Source organism: Colossoma macropomum, unplaced genomic scaffold (assembly GCF_904425465.1).
Source record: "Colossoma macropomum unplaced genomic scaffold, Colossoma_macropomum, whole genome shotgun sequence".
NCBI classification, from domain to species: domain Eukaryota; kingdom Metazoa; phylum Chordata; class Actinopteri; order Characiformes; family Serrasalmidae; genus Colossoma; species Colossoma macropomum.
Genome location: NW_023494804.1, coordinates 35,468,076 through 35,495,625, shown reverse-complemented (window position 1 = coordinate 35,495,625; position 27,550 = coordinate 35,468,076). Strand labels below are relative to the sequence as shown.

The 27,550-nt window shown below is 38.3% G+C and overlaps 1 protein-coding gene across 1 annotated transcript; it reads left to right on the top strand.

Annotated features, from left to right (window-relative positions):
• On the top strand, positions 1-27,111 carry robo4 (roundabout, axon guidance receptor, homolog 4 (Drosophila)). Its single transcript, XM_036595841.1, has 19 exons — positions 1-235; positions 5,569-5,895; positions 7,978-8,135; positions 8,436-8,556; positions 9,190-9,328; positions 9,497-9,624; positions 9,836-9,951; positions 11,038-11,269; positions 11,755-11,876; positions 13,370-13,541; positions 14,806-15,000; positions 15,091-15,133; positions 15,410-15,528; positions 17,234-17,557; positions 18,023-18,121; positions 19,735-19,873; positions 21,832-22,068; positions 23,905-24,239; positions 26,059-27,111. The coding sequence occupies exons 1-19, from the start codon at positions 172-174 to the stop codon at positions 26,280-26,282; spliced, it is 3,294 nt and encodes a 1,097-aa protein (XP_036451734.1). The 5' UTR covers positions 1-171; the 3' UTR covers positions 26,283-27,111.
• Positions 27,112-27,550: the final 439 nt, after the last annotated feature.

Sequence of the window (27,550 nt, the reverse complement as noted above, 5' to 3'; positions counted from 1 at the left end):
GTGTCCCGAATCCGGATGGCGCTTCGTTTAACCTGAGGGACTAAAGAGAGGAGCCTTAAACTTAACATTAATGCACTTTTATCATCTCCCTGTTTTAAAACCACTACCAACTGCTGCGTGTAGGTGCTGAACGATGTTAGATGGTTCTCTTGAATCAAACACTGTTAGTACATGATGAGAGGAGAACTCGTTTTCAGGATTTACTGGGTTCTTTCAGCTGTCCGTTATATTCAAGGTAAGAGTTAAGAGTGTGTGTTGTCGTTGTTTTACTTGTTTAATGTTTGGAAGTCTACTTTTCATTGTGTTCTTGGAACTTTTTTGTAGTGAGAATCTCTTGATTTCTATTTTTGAACTGGCTTGATTTTCATAACATATGTAATAAAAAATCCCATACAAAATTAATGGCAAATATTATATGGGGTGTCCTTAAAATACAGTCTTACCTGACTGGTTTATATTTAACTCATTTTACTACAACATGTATATTACTATTTATATAATATAACTTTAGATACAGTTTGATTACTACATGTAGCAGAGAAAGCATGTTAATACAGCTAAAACAAAGTTAATTTAACCCAATAGTAGAAAGAAGGACAGGCCAAATTGGCCATTTGTTTACATTGTCTTTTCATTAGGTAGCCAATAAAAGCACTATTATGTTAAGTCTTGGTTCTTTTAGGAAATGTGAATTCATTTAGTGTTGGAAGCCACCTGCTGAATAAGGGTCTCTAGGGAGGTCTGAAAGACAAGTATGACATGGAGTTGGTTTGGAAAACGTATGCAAATGTATGAGTTCCCACAACACACTGTTGTTTTTCAGTATTAGAAGTAAAGTATGCGTATAATCTTTTTTTAGATTTTCTCAATAGTCTGTAAAATGCTTTAACTCACTCTTCAGCTGTTGTCCATTGTTTTTTGTGAAATTCCTCCAACCCATAAAATGGTCAGAAGTGTTATAGACCGTTAGTTTCCGCTTTTTCAGGAAATTGCTGTCCACGAGACAATAGAAACGTTTTTATAGTTGATGAGAGTTTTGCCAAGAATGTGAGTATCTCATTCCGATCAACATTGTTGAGCTGCTCGTGTGGCCTGGGTGATCTGAAAAGAGTTGAACTCTTTGACATAGTCTTATGCAGGCTTGATGTCAAATATCAGCACTACAGGAAGTGGGCAATGTCAGCTGGTGTGATTCCTAAATGATTCTTGTCTTGGATGTATGGTTTAAGGATAAAACCTTTAATTAGTATGGAACCTTTGTATAATGTGGAGGCTCTTCACTTTGACACATCTCATTTCCAAAAATGGTTGGTACAGTCTGTATAGTCCATATATGGAAACTAAGCCTCAAAAACAGCCTCTTTTGAAGTCATTGTTTTTGTGATGTCGCAAAAACCAACACACTGACATTTTCAGTCTAGTCCCATTTTCAGTTACAGGGAAAAGATCTGCCCATTCACACTGATGTTAGAGAGTTTCAGCATGGACTGTTTTTTTGAATGAGATGCAATACAGGGCAGCTGATCAGAAGAGAGCTCATTTACATATATCAGTCTTAAAGGCACAGTAACAAAAGCAGCCTGTTTATGTCTAAGGGATAAAGAGAGGTCAAAGTGATCATATAGAACCACTGTTTTTGGTACATAAATCCACCTAAATGTTACCTCAGGAAAAAAAGAAATACAAAATGTAGGATATGGGTCCATTGAAAGGTTCTTTAGGGAACCAAAAGCTGTTCTTCTATGAAACCGCTTCAACCTTTTTTTAGCATCTTTACTTTAAAGAGTGTATGTGACACTTTTATTAGCAAAACTGTGGCTCTACCAGACAATAGCCCACAGGGACATAGTACAAACCTCAATCAAGTGTTTGCTACTTTGTTTCAAGGACGTCCCTCCCTTGATGATGTGATTGGCGTGTTTTGGCATGAGCGCATAAAGAGGCCATTGTAAGTAGGCCAGTAATAGCAGTGGCTGAGTCAGTGACTGTGTTAGAGTGGACTCTGTGCACAGGTGACGGATGTCCTGTTGGTGCCTGATTGTATTTGTTAGTAAAGGCTCTTTGTTCCTCATGCATGCCGAAAAACACCCCAAGACTCACTCTTTTCCCGCTCCACACAGGAAACTCCAGGTTTCCTCATTTTACTCATCAACAGCAGGCCATGTCAAGTGACAGAATTCTCATACCATCCAAGAATAGGAATTGTTTGTTTAGGTTGGCTGCATTGTTCACATGGTGGTGTCCCCTGAGCTGTGGCCCAGATCACACGCTGATGTTCAAAGGAGGATGTACTGTATATCTTTAGAATCTGTATATAGAATGAGTGTTTTTATTTTTGCTCCACATATAGACCAGTCATTAACACCTTGGTGTGATCTATCCATTGAATTGCTTTTGTTTAAGTCTTAAAAGCACTTCAAGCAGTTTTTGTTAAAATTTTAACCCTTTACTGCACACATTATGAGAGCCGTTTAAAAACATCACTTTCTTGCATTCACTTTTCTTGCATAAAATGCTCCTTGACTGTTGAATTATAGAATTAGAAAATTATATATAATGATAATTAATAATCGGTCATGATTACTAAATATAAAAACATTAAAATGTGTGCAGAGGTCTTTTTTGAGTATGTTGCCTTCAGGCAACATTGTGCAACAATTAGAAGAAATGATACAGAGTTGTGTTCCCTGACGTGGTGAGACCTGGCTTGTGACTGGCTGAATCTACTCCACTGTCACACAATGTTGCTTCTAGGCAACAAACACATTGCAAATTCTCAAAACAAAAAAAATTATCAGATTAACTGAATGTTAAAAAAGAGGTTTAAATGTGACCAGTTAGAGATAGTATGACCAAGTACATGCTTTTTGTTGACTTACTTAAACTCTTCCCTTTAATGTTAACCCTACTATTGTCTTTAAATGTGTAAAATGCTTTAGTAAAGTGAGGACAATGAGTTTGTTGCCCTGAGGCAACACCGTGCAATAGAGGGTTAAAAAGTACTAGGAGTCAAGGAGAAAAAAGGAAAAACACATTCAAATATGGTGAGCGTATACTGCTGCAAATCACTCTGTAGAGCCTGAAATAATCATTTAAATATCAGAGGCGTCAGGTCCGATGTTTTTGAAACAAGGCATACATTTTTACATATTAACATCACACACACAGGCTCAAAAGGATGTTTGGGTCTCAAATGCAAAAATGAACATTATAGTGGCAAATATATTATGACAATAGTACTTAATTTACTCACATCCTCAGAAGACATGTTCCTCACCAAGTTTGGACTCATTGAAAACTCATTCAACGTGATCACAGTCATCAGACTTATCCGCTCGGGGAAGGGGTCCAAGCACAACCATCACTACAAAATGTTCTACAGCATATTGTATGCAGTTACACATTTTCACCAGAGAGGTTTCCAAATCCCTAGATCTTACATAGTGCAGCTTACTTGAACCTTTTTCTATCTAATCTCAGTCACATTTGTAGCATTTACTTCATTACTAGAGGCATAAACACACTCAGCCCATGACTTGATGCAATTCATGATACTGGGTTAACTATTTGGTATTTACATGATATTTCAAACAAACTTTAAATGAATAAAACAGGAGGACTACTTGAGTGAGTTGTTTGTTGGTGGTGATCATTTGCACACAATGATAAAACAATGCAGTTGCATTGGATGGTACGATTAATAGATTGTCTTTTCTCCTTGAGGTACTGTCACATGTCCATGATGCACATTGTCGTGCAATATTGCAATTGCAATGTCATGATGTCATGATACACTGCAACATGCATATTAATTACCATGGACAGTAATTTCCTTGTGCTTAGAAAAGAGAATCACTTATTGACAGAAGCTTTTGCTTAGTGGCTTAGAAGTCTTTTTTCTTTTTCTTTTTTTTTCTTTTTTTTGTAACAGGTTTTAATTGAAGCAGTGAGATTTATTTCAATGCATATTTTAGTTTAATAATGAACTTTGACCTCATCCTTTTTTCACATAAGAGACCAAATATATCAAAATAGATCAAGATATATTTTATTTTGTTATTGTCAATAAAATGATTTGACAAGCTTGCACTATTTGGTGGTCAGTTTCTGTTAGATATAAGTGCCATGGTGCTAACCAGAAGCATGGTCAATTTGATATGTAGGTACAGTCATAAGCAAAGTTCAGGCACCCCTGGTCAAATTACATGTTTTGGTAACTTTAAAAATGTGTGAAATTTGGAAAATTTTGAAAAGTGGAAATTTTGAAAATTGCATCCTCTACAGAAAGCACACTTTGGCACAATTTGATGCACAATTACTGTTTACTTGCTGAATTTAATATATTGGAAAAAAATAAATGTGGCCTGTGCAAAAGTTATGGTACATTTTTTTTTTTCAATATGTTAAATTCAACATATAAACAGAAATTGTGTGCTGAAATCTGTAGATAAATATGATAATATAATATTTAATATGATTTGAGTTTCTTCTCTGTAGAGATGTGTTAACTTAGAAACAAAAAAAAAATAAATAAATAAGAAAAAACTGCATGCTTATGTGAAGGTTTATAAGATTAGAACTGTTAAGACTGAAACCTCACTAAACAGCCACAGAAATCAGCCTCACTCCTCATCAGGCTAGCAAAAATGAAGACTAAAAAGGGGAAATCCACCTATTTTTCAAAATGTTTGCATAATCTCATCATTGTGATATAAATAAAGTCATTTAGAGTGATTTGATATTAAATAGTCATGTTGTAGAGAAAGTTATCGATTTCTTTACAGTGGTGGTGATAGGAACCAGGGGTTGCCATGTATATAACACAAAAATAGCTATTTAATTTACAACAGAGAGCCTACACATCTTCTAATTTTTTATATGTAATACTGATGATGGTAAAATAGTGGTAAATCTGAAAAATATGCATTTTCTTTGTGGTTTATTTTGCCTTACAACACCCTGCTTGTATCCCACCACCATGAACTGAGTAAAATACATGGATTAACAGGACATTTTAGGCCAAAACTTTATCACAAGACTATCATAAAAAAATGTTCCAGGCATCATATTCATAACCATTTTGTGTAATAACGTTCTGTTAGGGAGCTTTTAGAGGCATTAAACTCTTCAGACGTCTGGTTCCTATCACTACCACTGTGAACAATGGTGATTCAATAAGTTTCTCTAGAGCAGAACGTTTCACACCAAAACACGCTGAATTACTTTGTTTACATCTTAACCATTTAAAAATGGGGAACTTTTGAAAAATTGGTAGTGTTCCCCTTTAACCCCTTACCATCCCAAGCTTATTACATACTAAGGCTTATTATTCAGTAACTACAGGGACCTCAATGCAAACTATGCTATATACTAAGCTATTCTTAGGTTATAGAAGTGTATTATTCAGTCTTAGTTAAGGTTTGACTAACTTATCAGTGCTCCACCTACAAGTGCATCCTTTCATATCAACTGTTGCTAGGCTGGACAAGCTTTAAAGGAAGATTGGAAGATTTAAAGGAAGATTGCACAATTGGACTAACATCTTTTCTGTCTTACTGTATTCTTCAGGTTCCAGGCTGCACCCGGATGAAGAGGTCCCCCAGATAGTGCACCACCCTTCAGATGTGGTGGTGCGGGTGGGTAGCCCCGCCACGCTGTCATGCCGGGCAGAGGGCAACCCCGAACCCTCAATCCAGTGGCTCCGCAACGGCGTCCCCCTAGAGCCAGAGAAGATGGAAGGGCAATCACGCCCCATTGTCCTGCCTGAGGGCAGCCTCTTCTTCCTCAGCGTGGTCCCTGGGAGAAAGAGCCAGTCACATGAAGCAGTGTATGCCTGCGTTGCCCGAAACAGTGCTGGTACCGCAACCAGCAGGAATGCCTCTCTGCATATAGCAGGTGGGCTTCAATTCCGCATCAGTTCTTTCTGTTGTAGCAGCATGATCTCAAAGGGTCAGTACGTGGGCACACATTTCAGTTTCTAACTACAAACTTTATATATATCATCGCTGTTCAAAAAAAATGGCAACAAAATTGCAAAGAAGTTTATTTTTTAATTAAATTTATACACAGAGATTTTATTCTTAGCAATTTTGAAGCATTTCTGTTGGTTTATTCATCATGAAGTATGCATGCAATATAAAGGGCAGCCGATGATGTAGAAAAATAAAAATGGAAAAATTAGATATACTTTTTTTGGACTGCCATGATGTACATTTTATAGTAGGTTCTTAATAATTCATAGTAGATAATACTTAGTAAGCCTTAGGAATAATAGCCTGAATCCTCAATCTGCCACATCTGTATGGTTAAATACCACGGTCTTCCTTCTCTTTTAAAGTTTCAATTTTGGAGATTTAGTTTTAGTTTTTTGGTTTTATTCCAATTTGCTATTCATAGATTTAAAATACACCTGAAACCTAAAGCGCCATTCAGGTTGTACTCTCTGTGTGCGATCTCTGAGATCAGTGCTGTTGGTGCTCATCTGCCTAATTGAGACAGAAATCGATGAAGCGCAGCAGTATCACTTACTATTCAAACAGGCATTAAAACAGAAGGTCAGAGGTGGCCGGAGCATGCGGAAGCCTATCAAGATAGTCAGTGAGATTAGCTGGGGTTAGAAGATTTTGGGGTCATAGTTTGCCCTGCTTCCCTGAACAAACAGTGCACTAATTGAGCAGTAACAGCATGCTGTGTTTGCAGCTCAAACACACTCCTGCTCACTGCATTCCACAGCACACACCCGACAGAGACATCAAAGTGATGTCCACTGCCAGCACACGAGGGCAGAAATGGGTAGAAATGGACAGAAAATGCAGCAGACCTTCCTTCACTGAATCGTGTGCTGAATGAATCAAATGCTATGTATTCTGTTACTACGCACAGTGAGAAGGAAACAAATATTAAAAGCTTTTAATTGTTATAGTTTAATATATTCCAGTGCACATATTCTATTCGATCTGTACTTACGAATATGAACAAAGTCTATATATTCATAAGCATGTTTACAGTCAAATATAAAGGAACTGTTAGAATTAGTCAACTTGAAGTGGATATATTCACTGGAAGCATATTAAATAAATAACAAAAGCATCTAAATATTTGTTTCCCCTTATTGTGAATTTTTAAATGTAAGTCATATATTATGATAGTTTTACATTTAGGTACTTACTATTTTATCCTGCTCTGGTAACAAGGCAGAGCATTCATTTAGGACTGTGCTCACTTGTACTCTACACTCTAATAAAAGATGCCAAGAAGGATTCTTTGGGGCAACGCCAAACCACTTTTAGTTCCCTAAAGAACCTTTCAACTGAATGAATTGAAAGATTTTCAACCCTTTATTGAATGCATTATTAACCATGTTTTAAGTTATTAAAAGTATTAAAATATACAAAGAATCAAGTATGTAATTTTATAAATAACCAGAATTCATTTTTTAAACAAAGCTGCTGACACTAGTAAAATGTATACTGTAAAATATTTATGCTACATGACAGAACTGATAATAATATAATGGCCCTCTAGTCATTAATATTTCATACACATCCAATGGTAAACATGAGTTCCCAAATAAACACAAAAAATCCATTTCACTTTTGCACAGTGTTGCTTCTGGGCAACATACATATTTAAAAACGCTCCCAAAAAATGCCACCCACCTAAAAAAAAATTAAAAAGCCCATCAGGAGATAGCATGACTAAATTCAAGCCCTTTATTGATTTATTTAAACTTCTCGATTGATTCTTTGCCTTTGTAAAGTTTGAGGAAAATTTCTTTGTTGCCCTGAGGCAACATTCAGTAAAGGGTTAAAGAACATCTCACTGGAAAACCCTTTAGGGAAACAGAAGTAGTTCTCCTTTGGTATCGCTTCAAAGAACTGTTTTTTTTTTCAGCTTTTTTTTTCTGTATACTTTTAAAAGCCCTTGAAACACTTGTGTTCCTATGGAAGAGATCACTGAAGAGTTTTTGGTTTGCAGCTTTGCGTGATGAGTTTCGTGTGCAGCCCAGTGATGTGGAAGTAGCTGTGGGTGAGGTGGCAGTGATGAACTGCAGCCCACCTGTAGGACATCCTGAACCCAACGTCTTCTGGAAGAAAGATGGCATCCTAATCAACACCACAGACGAGCATTACACTGTGAGACTTTACATCACACTCATTTAGATTTGTGTCTGTTTTTATATCAAGGTTATAAAATACATAAAGATGGCAAATAGTTTTCCAACTAACTTGCAAAGGCTAATTAGCTGCATTTAGTCATCAGAGTGTTGGGTTATGCCCTGCCAGCCTGAAAGATTTATCAGTAGGGGGTGCTATTGCTTAGTCTATCTAGGCTGAACGCAAAGAGGATCCAGCTCACTGGCTTGTGATGAGAACTCAGGGGAGCAAAACTGTTCCTGTGATCATTTCCCACTCTTGTCTTTGTTTAATGATCAGGAGCTCAATGGGAAGTTGATAATAGCTCCAGCTCGGAAGCAGGACTCCGGAGTGTATGTGTGTGTGGCTTCAAACATCATTGGAGTCAGAGAAAGTAATGCAGCCATGCTGTCAGTCATGGGTAAGCCACATTTTCTTATGCTCTCTATTTGCATTTTCACACTGTTCACCCCCCACACATTTATAATACACATGTGGTGTTGGGTGAACCTGCGGGGTGACAGGCTGCTAACTGGCTGCAGCTGCTAAAGGAGAACCCTACGCCGGCCACTTGTGATATTTTAAACATCTGGTATTTTTACATAAATTGTTATGGCTGTATTGATTTAATAAAACAATAATGCAGTGGGTCCACCAGACCACTGATGAACAAACACATCAACACCACACAAGGGTTGAAATGCTTTCTGTCGTAGTATATTGGTATGGATCTATAAATACTGCAATCAATCACACTGTGGTGATCTCTTTTCAGTTAAAAAATGGATATCAAACCAGTGCTGTAGTAAAGCAGTGGCCGCTTGCATAAATCATCTTTAAAAGTATTTATCTTCAGTTGAATTCTTGACATTTAAACTTTGCAACTGTCAAAGTTGCTGGAACTTTAACTTACTGTCCAAAACTCAAAGTACAATTACAGATTTGTTTTACTTTCTACATGAACATTTCAATAAAAAGATTTTATTCAGCAGATGTTTTATGCAAGTGACCACAGACCCTTAAAGTGATCATACGTGACACCTCTCCTTCTTAGAGAAGCCGGTGATGCTGTTTGAGCCGCAGGATGTTTCTGTGCGGCTGGGCGAGTCAGCTCGGTTTTACTGCGAGGCTCAGGGAGACCCTACGCCTGAGGTGAAGTGGAGCAGAGAGCAGGGGGCACTACCCAACGGCAGGTCAGAGACACAGACCGACACGTTCTACCACTCAGTCTAGCACATTTTGGTATTCTTTATGGCAAAATGTAACTCCTATTTTTATGCTTGTTAGGCCTTAAAATGATAAAACTACTTGATGGTAAAACTGTTTGTAAGTGTTCTTTTTACCCTGTGTAATGGTATTAGGTATTTGGTTAACCCAGACCAGAGTCTTCAGATCCACTATGTGACGTTGCAGGACGCGGGCAGGTACACCTGTACTGCGGTCAATGATGTAGGAGTGGCTACAGCCAGCGCTCAGCTGTTTGTTGAAGGTAAAAGAAGAATGCAATTACAATCAGTATCCCAGCATCATAAAACATACTGGACAGCTACTTTTGGCTAATGTGGTTCATTTTTTATTCTTTAACTCCATTTAAACATAAATGCGGCCATTTACATTATATGAAGATTTCATAGTGAAATGGATCGATATGCAAATTTGAAAAGCTACTATTGGCTAAGCTTGAGTACTGTGTGTTCCAGATGCAGGCAGCAGCAGCCAGAGGGAGCTGCATAAAGAGCTTTCTGCTCTGCGGGTCAGTCTGGAGAACGTCACAGTTCTGAGAACTCCATCTAACGTTTCACAGGTCATGTGGAAGGTAATTTGCAGATTATGTTCCTGATTACACAGCAAGTGTCAAGCATAGAGATTACTGAGTAAAGCATAACTATCTTCGGACTGCACAGCAGAGACCATAAGGTTTTAAAACACCAAAGATGGAAAGGTGCAGCAATCCCCCACTTCACACAGGCAAATCAGCCTGATGGTGGTGCTATAGGGTAGTTTTGCCCCATATGTCTGGAACTGAGAGTTGTACAGTCATTTTCTTCAGATTCTCAGGCTCGGCCCAAACAAAAATACCTCACTGATTAACATGTTGACATTTGTAAAAAATATGTGCACCAGAAACTAATCAGTCTTTCAGGAGCAAAGCCTAGTTAACTAAAAACAGCTGAAACATAAAACTTTGACCAAAAACCTTGAACAATTACATTGGATATCATTATTGTTTGTAGACACCTGATCTCCCAGAATTTCTCCTGAAACTGGAAGGTTTCACTGGGAGTATTTCTCCTTTTGCTGCAGCAACAGCTTCTACTCTTCTAAAAAGTTTTTATTCTAGATGTTGGAACATTGTGGTTAGGGTTGTATTCAGCCACGAGAGCATTAATGAGGTCAGGTACTGATGTTGGATGATTAGTTCTGGATCACAAACACCACGCTGACTCAACTCAAAAGCATTAAATTGTGCTGCGTCACTCTAGAGAACACAGTTCCACTGCTCCACAGCCCAATGCTGAGGGGCTTTTTATGCCTCTAGCCAATGCCTGGCATTTGGCATGGTGACCTAAGGGTCCTGCAGCTTCTCCGGAGTATTGTGTTCTATTGGCAATTGAAAAAAATGAGATTTCATCTGGCTTTGCACAAACTTAACAGTGAACTATAAAGTATTTTCAACTATAAAGAAGATTATATTTGTTTCTTCTTCTTCTTCTTCTTCTTCTTCTTCTTCTTCTTCTTCTTCTTCTTTAAACTGTACACTATGCAATTCAACCTCAAATGACTTGGCTCTGTGAGCCCAGCAAGTTCTTTTTTTTGTGATTCCATCACGTTCCACTTCTTTTCCATTAATGGACACTATGTTGAATTATATTATTTGTTCTTCTTTCTCCTTTTTCACCAGCTTCAGTCATCACCCTCTCCAACGCATTACCTGGAGGGCTTTGAGGTGCTGTACCGCTCCTTGCTGCCCGCCAGTTCAGACTGGGCTGCTCAGAGAGTGCCCCAGCCTGCACTCCAGACACATGTGGGACCTCTAAAGAGGGGCTACAAGTACGAGTTTAAAGTCCGCCCGTACGGGAGTGATCTATATGGCAGAGAGAGCAACACCAGACACCTGAGAGTGCCAGAGACAGGTGAGTTCTCACAACTGACTCACCAGTGGTGACTAAAGTCACATAACATACTACTGGTATCTTACTGGTAGCTTATAGTGTGCCGCTATGTCATTCAGCATCAGAAGCTACATAATGTCAATGTGCAAAGAAAAACATGTATCTCCAAAATAGTAACTTTATTTGTATTGGTCTGTTTAACAATAAAAAAATGGATATACTTTTTTTTTTGAGATTACTTAACTTGACTACAAGCTTTCATTACTTTTTTAGCTACATTAGCCTCAGTTAAAAGCTAAAGAAGTACACAACACAATAAATTAGATGTTTGGTCAAACGGTCGCTTAAAAAAAACATTAGTGAAAGATATTACATTAGGTTATATGCATAGAATCATCTGCTTAGTTAGCCTTTCGTGACCACACTGAATGACGTTTTGTGAAAGTGATTATACTTGATGTGAAAATGACTTGTCATGGAGTGATAGTTACACTCAATGCCCACAGTTCCCAGTGCTCCTCCTCAGGAAGTGTCCATAATGGTGCCCACGGACCGTAACGACACAGCCCATCTGAGCTGGCTGCCCCCGCCTCATGACGCTCACAATGGGATCATTCAGGGATACCAGGTAACACGCACACAGACTAAAGCCTACACCTGTCAGTACACAGAGAGCTAACTTTTGTTCTGAACGAGTTGTATATGCCCCATTATCATACTGCCCATTCTGTAATGGGGGATGGCCAGTCAGAGGTGGACAGGTGAGTCAGTTGAAATGAGTGCTGTTGTCTGATTAGATTCTGTCACAAATCCAGCCTGAAATATCAGCAAAATAAAGTAGGTCACATGGCAACATCAGTCACAATTAGCCTAGCTTTGGCATACAATCAAGAACAGGCAGCTTAGAAATATTATAGAACCATGTGCAGAATTCTAAGAAAGTCCTGCCTCTGTTGAACTTTCAGCTCAGGTTACCTGGTAAAGTTGTTACCTGGTAAAGCTAAAACACTGATCTAGATGCACACATGCACTTAAAATTATGATTCAGCACGGGTTTGGTTCTATTCAGAACCGTGAGTTCTATATAGAATGCCTAAGTGGTTTCATGCCTAAATGGTTGTTTGCGTGGTGAAATGGTTCTTCATTGATGAAGAACATGAAGTAGATGGTTCTCTAAGAAACATTTTTGAAAGAACAATTAAATAAACTGTGCAAAGCATGACAGGTATATGAGTGCATTAATATTGGTCTTTGCACATTATGTTTCAATCACAGATGTAAGAACTGTACAGTCCTGATCATTCTGACTAATTTGTCAAGCTAACCATCAAGAATCTAAGTTAAGCTAACTAACTGACCTTAACATTGCTCTGTAACGTTATTCATCATTAGACCTGATATTAAAATTATTTTTAGCAATGCAAATCAAGTTTAGCTGTCTGCCTAATAGTTTTGACACTGAGCTGTGGGTGTCCAAAACTTTATCAGCTTCAGGAAGGAGATAAAAATCACATCATCTTTCAGATGATCAGGACAGCTTCAGTCAGATGTTTTATGTTTCTCTGTACCTTTCTTTGTAATAATTCTGACTAAATTACTCACTGTTGTTCTCACTGCAGGTTTGTTTTGGGGATTTCTGTTTAAGTTTTTTTCCTTGCTTGATGAAGGAAAGGAACGTTTAGAGACAATTCTGATTGGCTGAGTGGCATCAATCACAATGTGTTTATGATCTACTTTTGCACACATTTGCACTGTACTTGATATATATATATATATATATATATATATATATATATATATATATATATATATATATATTGGCAGGTGGGATGGGAACAGAGAATAAGAATCTATGGTCATGTTGTCTTCAGAACTAGCTCATTTAAAGCTTAGCAGGTTTAGAATTTAAAAAAGCTAATACACCAGTACAGCCAGTACTCATAGTTTCAGTATCAGTAATGAAAAATCATGCCAACCCTATTTGCAAGTAATTAAACTCTTTACATTTTATATAAAATTCCTCACCGGGTTTTCGGGGGTTACTCAACAAAGAACTACCTGTTTCCAAATCTGTCTCAAGGTGTTCTCAGTCTCATGTGGGGTGTGTGTTGCCTCTCTCAGGTGTGGTGTGTACAGGAAGAGGATCAGCAGTATCTGAACTGGACAGTTGACAGTGGCACACACAGTCTGGAGATCAGCCCACTGCAGCCTGACAAGCATTATTGGCTCCGAGTGGCAGCGGTCAATGGGGCCGGTATTGGAGCGCAGAGCAATCCATACAAACTGCTCATAGGTACACAGATTATTCAAACATCTATTTATTCAAGTCTATTTAAAAAAAAATCATACACTCTCCAAACCTTAACCCTGCATATTTACTTATATGGGATTACATAAGGCTGTAATGGTTCCAGCACAGTATTGAAAAGTCAATAACATCTTTTGTGGAAAGCATCTGTCAGAGTAAAGCGGGCAGGGATGAGACAGGCTTTGTGCTACACATGCAGCCATGCTTTTATTCTGAAGTCACTTATAAATTCCATGCTAGGTGTGGACAGTATTACGGTTTTAATTGTTATTACCATTAATCTGTATTATATTGCACTGCACTACAATATGCTTTTCTGATCATATCGTGGATGTCATCAGTACATTAAAGAACCCTGAACAACTCTGTGTTTCATTAGAAAGACAGCATAATAAGTCCTGTTAAATTGGATGTAGTGCTGTGCAGTATGTGAAACATTGAATAAAATCAATGTTTTCTTTTTTTTTTTTGGCACTGCTGGTACTTTTTTGTCATAACTACACCAATCAGGCATAACATTCTTGTTTCTACACTCATTGTCCATTTTATCAACTCCATTTACTATATAGGTGCACTTTCTAGTTCTACAGTCCCACAGGACGCTGTTGGCTGGGTATTTTCGGTTGGTGGACTATTCTCAGTCCAGCAGTGACACTGAGGTGTTTAAAAACTCCAGCAGCACTGCTGTGTCCGATCCACTCACACCAGCGCAACACACACTAACACACCACCACCACATCAGTGTTACTGCAGTGCTGAGAATGATCCACCACCCAAATAGTACCTGCTCTGTGAGGGTCCATGGGGGTCCTGACCACTGAAGAACAGGGTAAAAGGGGGCTAACAAAGTATGCAGAGAAACAGATGGACTACAGTCTGTAATAGTAGAACTACAAAGTGCACCTATATAGTAAGTGGAGCTGATAAAATGGACAATGAGCGTAGAAACAAGAAGGTGGTCAGAATGTTATGCCTGATCAGTGTAAATCCCAATTTATCAAACCTAAGAAAAATTAAATATCATAATTCTTATCATGTGTCATGAAAAAGTATTGTTATGTATTTTTTTATCATTTTTATCACATCACACAAATGCCCAATCTCCTATAACATAATAAATTACATTTACATTTTATTAACTTTCTGTATCTGAACATTTGAATCTGCACTTTTGATATTTTATGTAAACAAAAAGACGAAGTATAGCAGAAATGTAAAAGATAACTCTCTCTACCTCTCTTTCTATCAGAGTCGAGGCAGCCATCAACGTCATATCACAAAGATGCACTGAATCTGTCTGATGTGTTGGCAATAATGAGGGAGCCCATATTTATTGGCAGTGTTGGCGCCCTCTTGTGGTGTGCACTAATGGCTACAGCTGTTTGTCTGTATAGAAAACACATCAGACCTGCCAATCTGGGAGGAGGACATCACAACAGAGCAGGTTAGCATCAGCTTCTGGACATTTTGTTTGTCACTGCATTTTATTCATATTATGAGATCAAGGTTGTCAGTGCTGTGTTTCTTGGTTTAGGTTTATACCGACTGGCTAGTGAGGATTTGATAATCAAGCACAGGTATGAAGAGCTACTGATTATGTTCATGTTTAAAACTTGGCTAAAATAGTCCCGTAATTACATGTTAATTTAATTGTATGAAAATTAATATTAGATTAACGGGTTATTGTAAATCTTTACAATGCAAGGGTGTAGTTGCATAGCAGTTACTGAATACGTTATCATAGTTATTTAACATAATATAATACAAGTCTTAAGATTAATCGCTGAATAATTATCCTGCAGGACAGTTAAGAATTTAGTCAGTGCTAAATAGTGTGTTAATCTGTCGGTTAGGATGGCAGCTCCAGATTCTCCGTGGATCTCTGGAGGCTGGAAGCCGGACACCAGCAGTGATCAGTACCAGAGCCTGTGGGCTCAGAGCAACCAGGAGAATCAAGGCTTGAAGAGAACCAGTGAGTCTGAATTTGCTATCACTGCAGCACCGACCCACAGCATCAGCATTACTAGTGCTGTTCTCATCTTCATTCTCTTATTTATCCTGATGGAGGAGCAGAACTATAGCTAATTATCCTTAAGCCTTAGGTAGTATTGAAGCGGCAAAGAATTAATTGTGCCTAACTGCTAAGGGCCACTGCACTGCAAGTGCCATGGCAGTTACTGCTTCTGGTGTGAAATGCTCTGTGTTTTCATGCAAAAAAGAAATGGAAAATAGAAATTAAGGAGGCCTTGCACCTGACTGGTCTCTAGAAAAAGTCACAAGTCCTTTGTAGACAGAGACCCAGTCAAAATAATGTTGAGATCAAGACAAGACTGAGATCCTGAGACTTGAGTACTGCACCACTATCCTTAGATATCAAGGTGTTATTGTTATTTTGCTATACATTCGATTTACATGAATGGTCCAGCTTCCCCCACAACAAAGCAACCTGTCTGTGGTGTTCAACCTAATGTTGAAGTTACCCAGCATGGAAGTAATGGGTTCACTGCCCTGCCCAAGCGCCAGCTCTGTAGCTGGAGGTGAGCAGGTTCGAAAGGGAAGATAAATAACGACACAATAGTAGGATGTAACAATTCCCTGTTTGTTTGGTGGGGCATTTGGGTGCTCCTCTGCCCCACCACATGTACACCTTCTTGGCCTCTATCCTGCCTCCACTCTGGGTTCAAATCAGAAGCCGTCTTCTTAAAGACACGCCTCTTCATCTGAATGCCCCTAACCCAGACCTAACTATTTTTATGTGAGATTACATAATTACCTAATTAAAAATGGTTACATAAATACATTATTTGATAATCATTCTGTTGCAAGTATTTTTCAATTTCCCCAAAGAAGTAAAATATGTCTTTTTCTTTCCTCAAACCAAGGCTGTACACATAACATTTACTGTCCATCAATTTCAAATTATAATACACATCTCGACTGTATCTGTAGAATCGGCTGTAAGCTGAATCTGCACTTTGGTCCGATTTATTTGTAGCTGTTTTCAAAGCTTTGGGTTAGAAATAATTAACCTTTTCATGCATGAATAATGACAGTCCTTGAAGGCTGATGACAACGATTGAACTATTTCTTTCAGGCGTCCATCCAGCTGAACAGCAGCATTTGAACATTCAAATACAAGCAATACTGAACATTTCAAGGACGTACTTTTCACAGATTTCTTTCAATGATGTGTGAGTGAAAAATGATTAAGCAGGGTGTTGGAGTGTAAAAAGAACAGTTTTAAGCTTTTTCACACCGTGGAGGACCTAGGCGGGTTAACTGACCAAACCATTCTATTTAGTTTGATGAAAAAGTAATAAAAATTGATCATTTAATTATAGTGGTGCCGCATGTCTCCTAATCACAAATTAAGGCTTTTCTTTCTTTTTTTCTATGTGCTGGAAAAATTAGTTTTACATTCTCAGTCTTCTTGTAGCTTGTAAAGTCATGTGTAGAGTCATGTGACTAGCAAACCAACAAGCAAACCCCTTAAAAGTTGCTGAGTGAACTTTTATCTTCACCTTGAATTCTTCATTCTCTCAGGCTATGTCTGTCCTCAGAATAGCACTCAGCTTCCAAAAGCTTGATTCATCCCTGCAGTCCTCATCACTCCTAATTAGCATCAGTGTTGAGGGATGTTATGTAAATGTGTCCTCTGTCTTCCCCTGTGCTGACAGCTCTACCCATAACAGCCAAAAATGACTCAAGCCCTCTGGAGGCAGCTGTCCCTATAGTACCCGACAACTGTGGCGTCTACGGCACCTTCTACGTGGATCTGACCAGTAACAATCTGAAAACGTTTAACAGTCCAGCCCAGCGGCCCAAAATGCCCCACAGCAACACAGAGCAGCATCAGAACACAGAGACCATACGCATCAGTCAGCCTGTCGCCAAGGCACCTGTAGCCAGGGAGGGGCAAGTGATGCCATGGAAACGGGCCCTCCCTGCCCAGCCCAATATGGGCATTCGAAAAGAATCCTGGGAGAAAAACTGCAAACGAGGTGAGAGAGTTAAACATCAGCTTTTTTGGTTTGTTTATTCCTAGCTCCGCCCCATCCGTAATACTCATTAACATTACCCTGACTCCACCCCTCCCCACCTGTCTTGTTTAGTTGGATTTGTGTAATAGTTCTTGTTTAGCAATTTGCGTTTATTCGTTTGGAGTATAGTTATGTTAGTATGGATGTATATGTATACTTTTTGCATATGCTTGTCATAAATTAGTTGGAATTTCAGAGAGAAGCCATTAATAATCTATTAAACTAATAGAATATATAGTTGCTTTCTTTTTCTTTCTTTCTTTCTTTCTTTCTTTCTTTCTTTCTTTCTTTCTTTCTAGAACATAAGTGAGCTAATTTTTTTTAATGAATGTAAGAAAAAAGAAAGAAAGAAAGAAAGAAAGAAAGAAAGAAATTACTGTTCTGTGTATTTGATGGTCTAAATGCTCTGACTGTGTCTCTCTCCAGAGCTACATGCAGTGAACAGTGCTCCATTAGTGCATCAGCAGGCCCTGATGGTGCGCAATGCCCCTTTTAGTCATAAACACAGACTCAGCCAGCATCCAGGTACATCCCAGGCACATATCTGTATATCACTGCTGTCAGAATAAAACCTTGTATTTCCGAAATGGTAACTTTACAGGAGAAGGAAAAATACACTTTATTTTTCCTGTAAGTCAATGGATCCAGGTGTTTTTCAAGTATTTTGGGCTGTTTGTTTTGGCCCATTCATCATTACATTTACACACAATGTAAAAGGCAACATGTGTTTTTCAAATTCTGCCAAAATCTAAAAAACAACAAAAATGGACATACAAGGTTTTGTTCTGACAGCAGTGATAAGCACCTGTTGGGTGTGATGCAATCCTAATTGTGTGCATTGTATGCGTGGAAGCATTAGTAATATTGTTACTGTTGGATAAAAAGCACCTCATGAACCCGGCTTGTTCCTCACTCACTCACTCCCTCACCCATGCACTCACTCACGTTTAGCAGGCTGAACATTCTCCACAAGGGGGTGCTGTTAACACATATGGAAGGAAAAATATGTCTGATTTGTTTGAACAAAAGCTCTCCAAATAGTTACTTTACAGGAGAAGGAAAAAAATGTTCTTAACTTGTAATAGAAGTTAATGTAATGGATTTTTTACAATGTAATTTTGGACCCTTTCTATTCATCATGAAATTTTGGAAAAAAATACAGTTTTTTTCTGACAGCATCGATATATACAAATATTTGCTCATATTAAAACATAGTGTGATATATGTATGCACAGGTGATAGATATATTTAATCATGCCATTTTTAAATAGATAAATTTATCCACATGTATGTCAATAAATTGGAACATATAAATATATAGAGAGAAAATGTATTTAATAATGTCAAATTTAACATGTAAATATATGGCAAATATATGTGGAAATACATTACAAATTTGACACATTGAATATGGGTCAATGACACTTTATGTCTTTATATTTACAAATGCCATCAAAATGATGTTAAAGATCAAATCAAACAATTTCCCCTTAATTCAAATGCAGTTTATCAGCCAAGAGGCATCTGTTGTCTGAACTTTCCTTATTTAGTTTTGTACTGCAGCTACGAGGCTAATATAGCTAAAAGTAATGCAAGTTTATGATCACCAGTTAGCATAACTGAAAATCTAGATCTTCAAACTGTTAAAGACCTGCTTATTTGGTTTCTTACACTGTGTATCATATTTATACTGTTATATAAATGGACAAAACTATGTCATATTGCTAAAATCAGTACTTGCAACCATCTTGAAGCCTATATTTTGTCTGTAGGCCTACAATTGACACAGTGTATCATAAAGCACATAGTCTTTTTGAGATTATTTAACAAATCAATGCAAATTGTGGCAAGTGTGTCATGGTTTAGGGATGCGGTTTGCATGCTGTTGATTGGTGGATTATAACCTTGTTAGCTACCTCCAGAGCAAAACTAAAGAAGCCAGGTTTTAGATACCAAATATATCATGGTTTATTGAGTGTATTTGATACAAGATTTGGAAAACTTGACTTTTTCACCAAAATATCACTTTAATAATCTGTATCTATCTGAGCATGGACTAAATATATTTATCAAACTGTACATTTTATCATACACAAAGAATGAGGTATAAAACATCCCTCTGTACTGTTCTACTGTAGGTGGTACCTCAGAGAATGTGAAGCCATTCGGTTCTCCCAGGATTCTGCACTATTCAGCCTCGCTGCACTTGGTGGATATGCTGCCCAGCCCTCCTCCGCTGCCCATGGAGGACAGCCAGAGTGTCAGCTCAGAGGAAGGGTGAGCAAAAGATCACCGTATCTCCCTTTACCACATGGGCGTTACTTTAAAGCTGGACAGCCTGACTGAAGCCATGTTGTAACAGTTTCACTGTCTCTTATTATTCTCCTTCTCTGTGGGATTAGACTACACACCTCAGCTCTCAGTCACAGGTCAGATCAGTAGGGGTTTATTATAACTGTCATACCCCACAGCTGCCCGTACACCATAATAGAGCTGTACTCTATAGCCAGGCCCTGTCATCAGGCAGAAATGGGAGAGCAAGTTACAGTCCCTGGAAGCCTATTCAGCTTGAAGCCTGCTTTAATGGAGAGAGTGCAAAAGGGACTCCCTCATTAGAGAGTCTGGAAGTGTGTGAGTTTAAAATGTGGCCTTGTGGCCATAAACCGCAGTCATTAGGGGACTAGATGCAGGGGAAATGGGACAGATAACGCACCTTCATACACTACAGAGATAGATAGAAACCCATCTGTTTCTGAATGTCCAAGAGCAGCATGGAGCCTTAAGTGATTCACTAGCAACTATAAAACAAACGTGCTGCACAGCAAGGGCCACTCTGGGCCGTATATACTGGGTAAATTGCCACACTGTAGGGCTGGATGATTCTTGAAGAAATCAAGATGATTCTCAAGAGTTTGGCTTAGAATTAGGATTACAGTTCTCACTTGTGATTCTTTGACACATTAATTTATATAGAATGAAATGCAACCTATATTTATTAAGTTCCTTACATTGTATAACTTTCAATGTTTGCATAATAACAGCCCAGATATCAAAGCTATTACAATATTTAAAAGTGGTTATAAAGTTACTACAAAAATATTTAAGCAAAAGAACATGAGAGGGAGTGTGTTATCGTGAAATGACATCATGGCTGTTGTTCTTTATATTGTGTGTAAATTAAAGAATGGACCAAAAGAAACAATCCAAAATGACTTGGGAAAAAAGCCTGGTTCCATTGACTTACATTAAAAGTAAGGTACGTTTTTTCCTTCTCCTGTAAAGTTACCATTTTGGAAATACGAGGTTTTCTTCCGAAAACAGTGATATACATACTGTAAATAGATTTTTACAAAAACAACCAAAATTTAAAACTAACATCTAATCAAAATTATTCCAAAAAATATGTAATATGCATATGCAATATGTAATATGTAAATAGGCAAAATAATTGGAAACTTATTCAACTCCCACATTAGAGGATTAACTTTAATATCATTAACTTTTTAAATAAAGGAGTTTGCTGTCTTATGCAGATATTAAAAACATACCATTCACTCACACATACATTCAGCCAATTTATTGGCCTGTTTTGAAGTAATCTGTGGTTGTGATGTCACAACCATGAATACATTTGCATATTATCTCTGTTCAAAGAAAAACAAAAATATTCTTCAAAAATATTAATATTACAGGAGAGAGCAAAAGTGTGTAATGTAATGTAATAAGGTTTTTTCCAAGTGATTTTGGAGCATTTCTATTCACCACAAAACTTTCACACGATGTAAAGGACAGCTGCTGTGGTCAAATGATGCAAAAGACCAAATTTGTGATACATGGTTTGTTTTTGTCAATTTGCAACAAATGACACCGTATTGAGTCTGTGAGGTTGATAAGGTGTGTTGTTCCTGCAGGAAGCCTGTAGCAGAATTATTGTGGAAAATAAGGAGCTAATTATAAAATCTTATGCTGTTGCTGACTGTCAGAAAAAGAATTACATCCTGCCAAACAATCAGAAAGTAGATTTGAAGTTTACTTTTTTTGTGTTCCTGAATGAACAGAGCTCCTATATTGCATGTCTTAGTCTCCAAGGCACAAAGCCTGTTTAATTGTAATGATAAAGAGAGGTTGGAAACAGTCATGTATGAAATGAATTACAGTGTTTAGTTAGATTTCAGGTGAAAAAAATACAACAAAAGTTTTCAAACGTCAGTCCTGAATTAAATCTCTTTTTTCAGGTCCAGCCGATCCACTAAGCTGACGGTGGACGCAGGTTCTCTGCAGTCTGTGTGTGCTGCGTCCACTCTGCAGGGGCCTGCTACCGTTGCAACCGGCTGCCCCTCTCAGAGAAGCGCTTCTTACAGCCACCTCTCCACCGCCTCCTTCTGCCTGTCCACTGATGACTGCCATGACTCCACGCTCAGCACTCAGGCCCACGAGTACCTGGAGCTCAGCCCTAAACCACACAGGCGCAGGTGAGACACCCACACATACACACAGAGAGAGCAGGAGCCACTTTAGACAGACATTTACACATTTACAAAGTTTTTGTATCACAAGCATTCAAGATGAGATGCAGTTTCTTTAACAAATACTGTAGGCCAGGTGTACTGAGCCTTTTATTCCTGGTTTCAGGACCAAGTAGGATGCATTCTGCCCCAAGAAGAATGTGTGTTGTGTACATAACTGGCGTACAAAGCCAAAGTGTACAGCGTTTGCTCTTTGTACGTGAAAAATTCTGAAATGCATCTCTTTCTCATTCATAAGCATAAGAAATGAGTGAATTTTGAAAGAGTACTTACCAATTAAATAAAAATACTTCACTCTCAGAACTCCTTTATAGTTTGCTGAGTGACTCATACGGCATTGTGACTTTAATTAAAATTTAAATGTAAAGTTATTTGTATAGCACTTTTTACAACAGGAGTTAAAAAAGCAATTTAACAGAAATCCAGGTCCAAGCCCCAAATGAGCAAGCCATGGGTGATGGTGGCAAGAAAAACTCCCTAAGAATAAGAGAAAGAGATCTTGGGGTGAACCAGAACTCAAAAGGGGAACCCTTTGGTCAAGGCTGGATAGCAACACACAATAAGAGCAATATAAATACATAATAAAGAATTGACCATGAGTGTACAATAGTCAATACGTATTAAAAAAAAGAAACGAGCCTGTCATTGGACAGAAGGTTTTAGGACAACCAGTGACAACTGTTCACAGAAGTATTTAAGTGAACCAGTGACTAATATTAGTAGCATTTCAGAGTGACCACAAGTATTAAGTCTAGCAAAAACAGTGACTACTGTTAGAAGCCTTTCATGATGACATTAGTATGAATATGCAGAGAAATCTATGTGTTGCTGTTTCCCAAATCCTACTTTTTTAAAAAAGTAAAAATATATATAATAACTTCTTTTCATCTCTGCGGTTTCAAGCTTGTTGACGGCTCCTATGTCACTGCATGTTTTTTAAAGGGCCCATGTCATGGAAATCTGACTTTCACTCACTTTTTAAATGTAGTCATAACTTTGCTAAAGTTTAAAAAAAAACATACATTCTCTCCCCTGTTCATACAGTCTATATGCATTTCCATGAATTCGTCTATGCAGCCTACAGCAGTTTAGCTCTGCCCGTTTACTCTGAAGTTACGAGGAGTGTTTCAGTCCAGATTGCTTTTTGAAGGAGTAACAATATAGAACAGCCAATTAGAGCTCATTTACATACATCAGTCTATAGTCTATCAGTTGGTAAGACAAATGTAGGACATGGGCCCTTTAAACCCTGTGCCTTATAAGTATAGTGCAATTAGTATGGTGATGCTATAAGCAGTTAGCATGATAAAGGTAAAGGTAAAGGCTTAGTGAGAGTGTTACCTTACAATGCATTGTGGGAGCATAATGTGTTTACTCTCCTACATACATCTGGCCCTAATTGTGCAAGACAAGAGGATACCCTTAGGATAGGGTTGTAGCTGCCAGCTACAACCAGGATTGAGTGAGCTCAAAAGTGTAGTGCTGCTGGGTTTATTGAGTTTAGAAATATATAATTCGTTTTTGTGGATTAGTCCACCACTTGAAAGATTTTCAGCCAATAACTGGTGGTGAAAAACCATGTTTTGATGCAAGAGCTGAAAGAAGGCTGACATAAACACTACAGCTCAGCACTTCGTCTATTTTTAGTCAACTTACTGTTCAAGGCCTGCTAAATTCAATATTAGAAATCTGGCTCTAGTGTTCTGTACACAGTGTTAATCAATTACCATCACAGATTTCATCCCATATTCACCATATGATGATATGTTTCTCCCTCATCAGCTCCCTGTCTGAGAAGCCCCCCTCTTTGCCCCGTCCATTCTCCCCCACACCCACGTTTGGCTACATCTGCGGACCCTCTGAGCGGGAGATGGTGGATGTGGATGATGAGTCTCCGTCAGTGGGACTCAGGAGCGCAGCCCTGAGGAGCACGCCCTCCTCCTGCTACAGCGAATGGGAGGGCTCTCTGTGGAACGGGTGGGGCTCCGTCTCTGAGGGAAACATGCAGAGTGCACGGACCAGCATCATCAGCTCTTCAGACGGCTCGTTCATGAACGATGCGAACTTCGCTAGAGTCCTGGCCATGACAGCAGAGTCTATGAATGGAACTTTATCAGGCAAGACAGAAACTATAACCCAGTCTTTACTCTGTATCTGTATGTCGCCGGTGTCAGAAGAAAACCTCGTAACTCTACAGGAGAAGGACTTTACAGGAGAAGGAAAAACCTACTTTACAGGCTTTTTAAAATGATTATAGTTTTTAAAATTATGTCAAAAACTGAAAAACGACATACAAGGTTTTGTTCCGACAGCAGCGATGTGCATCAAAACAGCTTATAATTATTTTTGCCTAGTTATCTTCCCGAAGTTAGTGGCAAGTTGATGGGTATTTCAAGAGTTTTGCATTGCACCAAAGTCTCACTGCTGAACATTTCCTTCCTCACATGTTCTTCTTTATTGGTTTACTACATGTTCTCTTACAATTAACAGCTAGAACTTTGTCTCTCAAGGGTTTGCACTACTCTTTCTGTTTATTTGCATGAGTGTTGAAGGAAACTTTTTTGTCACTGTGAGCTCCACCAACTATCTAGGTCTCCCTTAAATGCTACTGTACCATCTAAAATAGGTCTGTTATGGCACTAATCATCTTCATGATTAGTATGATAACTAATCATAACTCCACATAACTCCATAAGCATCACATAGCAATCACATAACAATGACATAAAAGTGCATTTCATCATGATGTAATATATTATATTATTAGTAGCAGCAACTTATACTCAAGTAAAACTGTTGATACTTCAATCAAATAATGGAGTAATCATCTCTGTTGGGATTGTCTTGGTCTAAAATAAAATAATGAAGCTCAACAGTCAGAGATGAGACCAAACACTAAACAGTAAAGATGCTGTTACCACTGCAACATAATGAAAATAACCGGAAAATAGGAATTAATGATTAAATGTTAATGAGTAAAATGTAATTGCATAAAATGTGGATTACAAAAAAATGTGTGATAACAAATATGCTTAAGTAGAAGTATTACTCATGTACTCATAAAAGTAAAAGCCCATCAAAATTTGACTTGGGTACATGTATGTGAATAAGTTACTGACCTCCTCTGGTTATTAAAGAGTTAAACATGGCATGTAACTTTTGTGCCCACTAGATGGAGTAGTTTCATCAGTTTTTTATGTAGAGGTGAATTAGTCACTTCAAGTGGTTTCTGTGGCACTAAAGTCTTAGTGCAACATAAATTTCATTCCTCTTTTTTGCACAGTTTACTGCTGAGTCTGTGGTGATTTCCACTGATTCTCGCTTTTAACTGTTTCTTCTTGAAGCCACAGTAAAAACTGTATAGCTACAGAAAATATAGTCCACTCGCTGATTCATAAAGAAGAAGCACAGAAAGCAGCAGTGTTTTAGAATAAAGATTAGAGATAATTGGCTAATCATATAGGCAGTGTCTAGACTCTATAGCTGACGGACTTGTAGAGATGAGGGGTTATGGGAACAATAGACGCTCTCAGGAAATTGAACTGGCTCCTATAGTGGCCTGTTTATTGCGTCATCAAATCAATCACCCTTCTCAACAGGAGCTCACGCTAACTTCCTCTCTCCCCATTTACCAAATTGTTTTTCTTTATCCTTTTTCTCTTGATGAGTGCCGGCAACAAAATTAAATGGCTTTGGCCACCGTGCTTTAGAGGAACGAGATATTGACGAGTCACACAATTTATTCAGATATTTAGGACTATATCATTTTGCAAATGCAGAGTAATTACTGGGCAGTGTGGTGGTGGGTTTGATTTCTTGGTGTTATTTCTTTTCAGGGCTGTTTTTAAGCTGTAGGTTGATGTTTCAAGGTTCTAAGCTGTAAGTTAAGTTTTCAAGGTTGATTTTTAAGCTGTGTGTGTTTGTGTGTGACAGTAGATTTCTCCCCGCCGGGCTCTCCTCTGAGCATGCTGTTCCCCCCGCGGGATTGTTTTGGGGAGGTGGACCCCCTGCCCGTGTGGGACTGGAGCACAACCTGGGTGGAGGAGATGGAGGCCCAGTTCAGAGCATCCAGAGGAGCCGCTGGATCATCCAGACAGGAGCACTGGGGAGATTTCTCACACAGCAAGCTGGGCCTCCACAAGACTAACTCACAGCGATGATCACATTCCTCACAAAAATGTGTCTGAGTCAGACACTGGACTACATTTCTCACAGTTCCCTCAGCCTCAGAACACTGTTAATATTGGGACTACGTTTCCCAAAGTCCCTTAGGGCAGCTTCTGTTTCTGACCTGATGGTGCATTCGGATGGTCCTCAACAAGCTGGTAAATTGTCACATCACCAAATCATAACTACCAGTTCGTTCTGGTGGTCATCAGCAGCTGGTAAATTTATCACACACACAAACAGTGCTGTCAGACGATAAAATACTTAATTGCAGTGAACCTAATTAGTTTGTGTAGTTAATGTTAATTCATGATTTGTCTTATTTTCTCAAGTTTGGCCCCAAAGAAAGTTTTTTTCCAATTTTAAAAGCAGTGCATTTTATTACAACTATAGTTGGAGTGGATAAAATCACATCAGAATGTGTTTATGACTTTCAGTAAGTCAATAACATTGTTATTACAATGATAATTAATAACATTGTCATCGTGTGAGCGCAGGGTTCACCAGAACCTGAACATGAAAATCATGTTATTTAGTATAGCATATATACAGTCAATGGTTCCAACTCCTTCATGATTGTAGCTTCTCACTTATGTTTAAACAGCTCTTGGATTCTGTTATACCTCTGGTGGGGAACTGCAGCTTTATATTTTGCTATTGCTTTTGGCAGTTTACTATTCATTGATTCACCCATGGGTCTCCCATTAACACATCCAGTATCGTCTGCTGAAGATATTTAACAGCTGTATGTGAACAGGAGGGCTACAATTGTGGTTTCCAGCAGAATAACATGCAGTGTGTGAACAGTTTGGCTTCTGCTTGCACAATTTATATATATGTATATATATATCTATATGAACAATGTATGAACAATAAAAATGTTATACATATGCATACATATATATATATATATATATATATATATATATATGGAAAAAAAACAGGACAACATAGAGAACTAGAAACTCAAGAAAAGGCTTTAAAATGCTCATGGAAACAGTAAACTGTCTAGCATGTAGGGATAGCACATGACTAAATTAGGGAGAAAATTGGGTAAAAAGACAAAAAAAGAAAAATGTTTTTGTTGTATTTGGTGCCAATTTTGTTGCAGGTTTTTGTTTGTAATCTGGAGCTATAGAACTTCTAGGCCACTTGTGTTTATAACTTTGCCAGCTACTCAAGCGCAACTTTTTTGTGGTGAACTCAGAAATTCATGATGCCCGTCCAAATGCACCTTCAGTTATGGTTCTTTTAGGAAGGT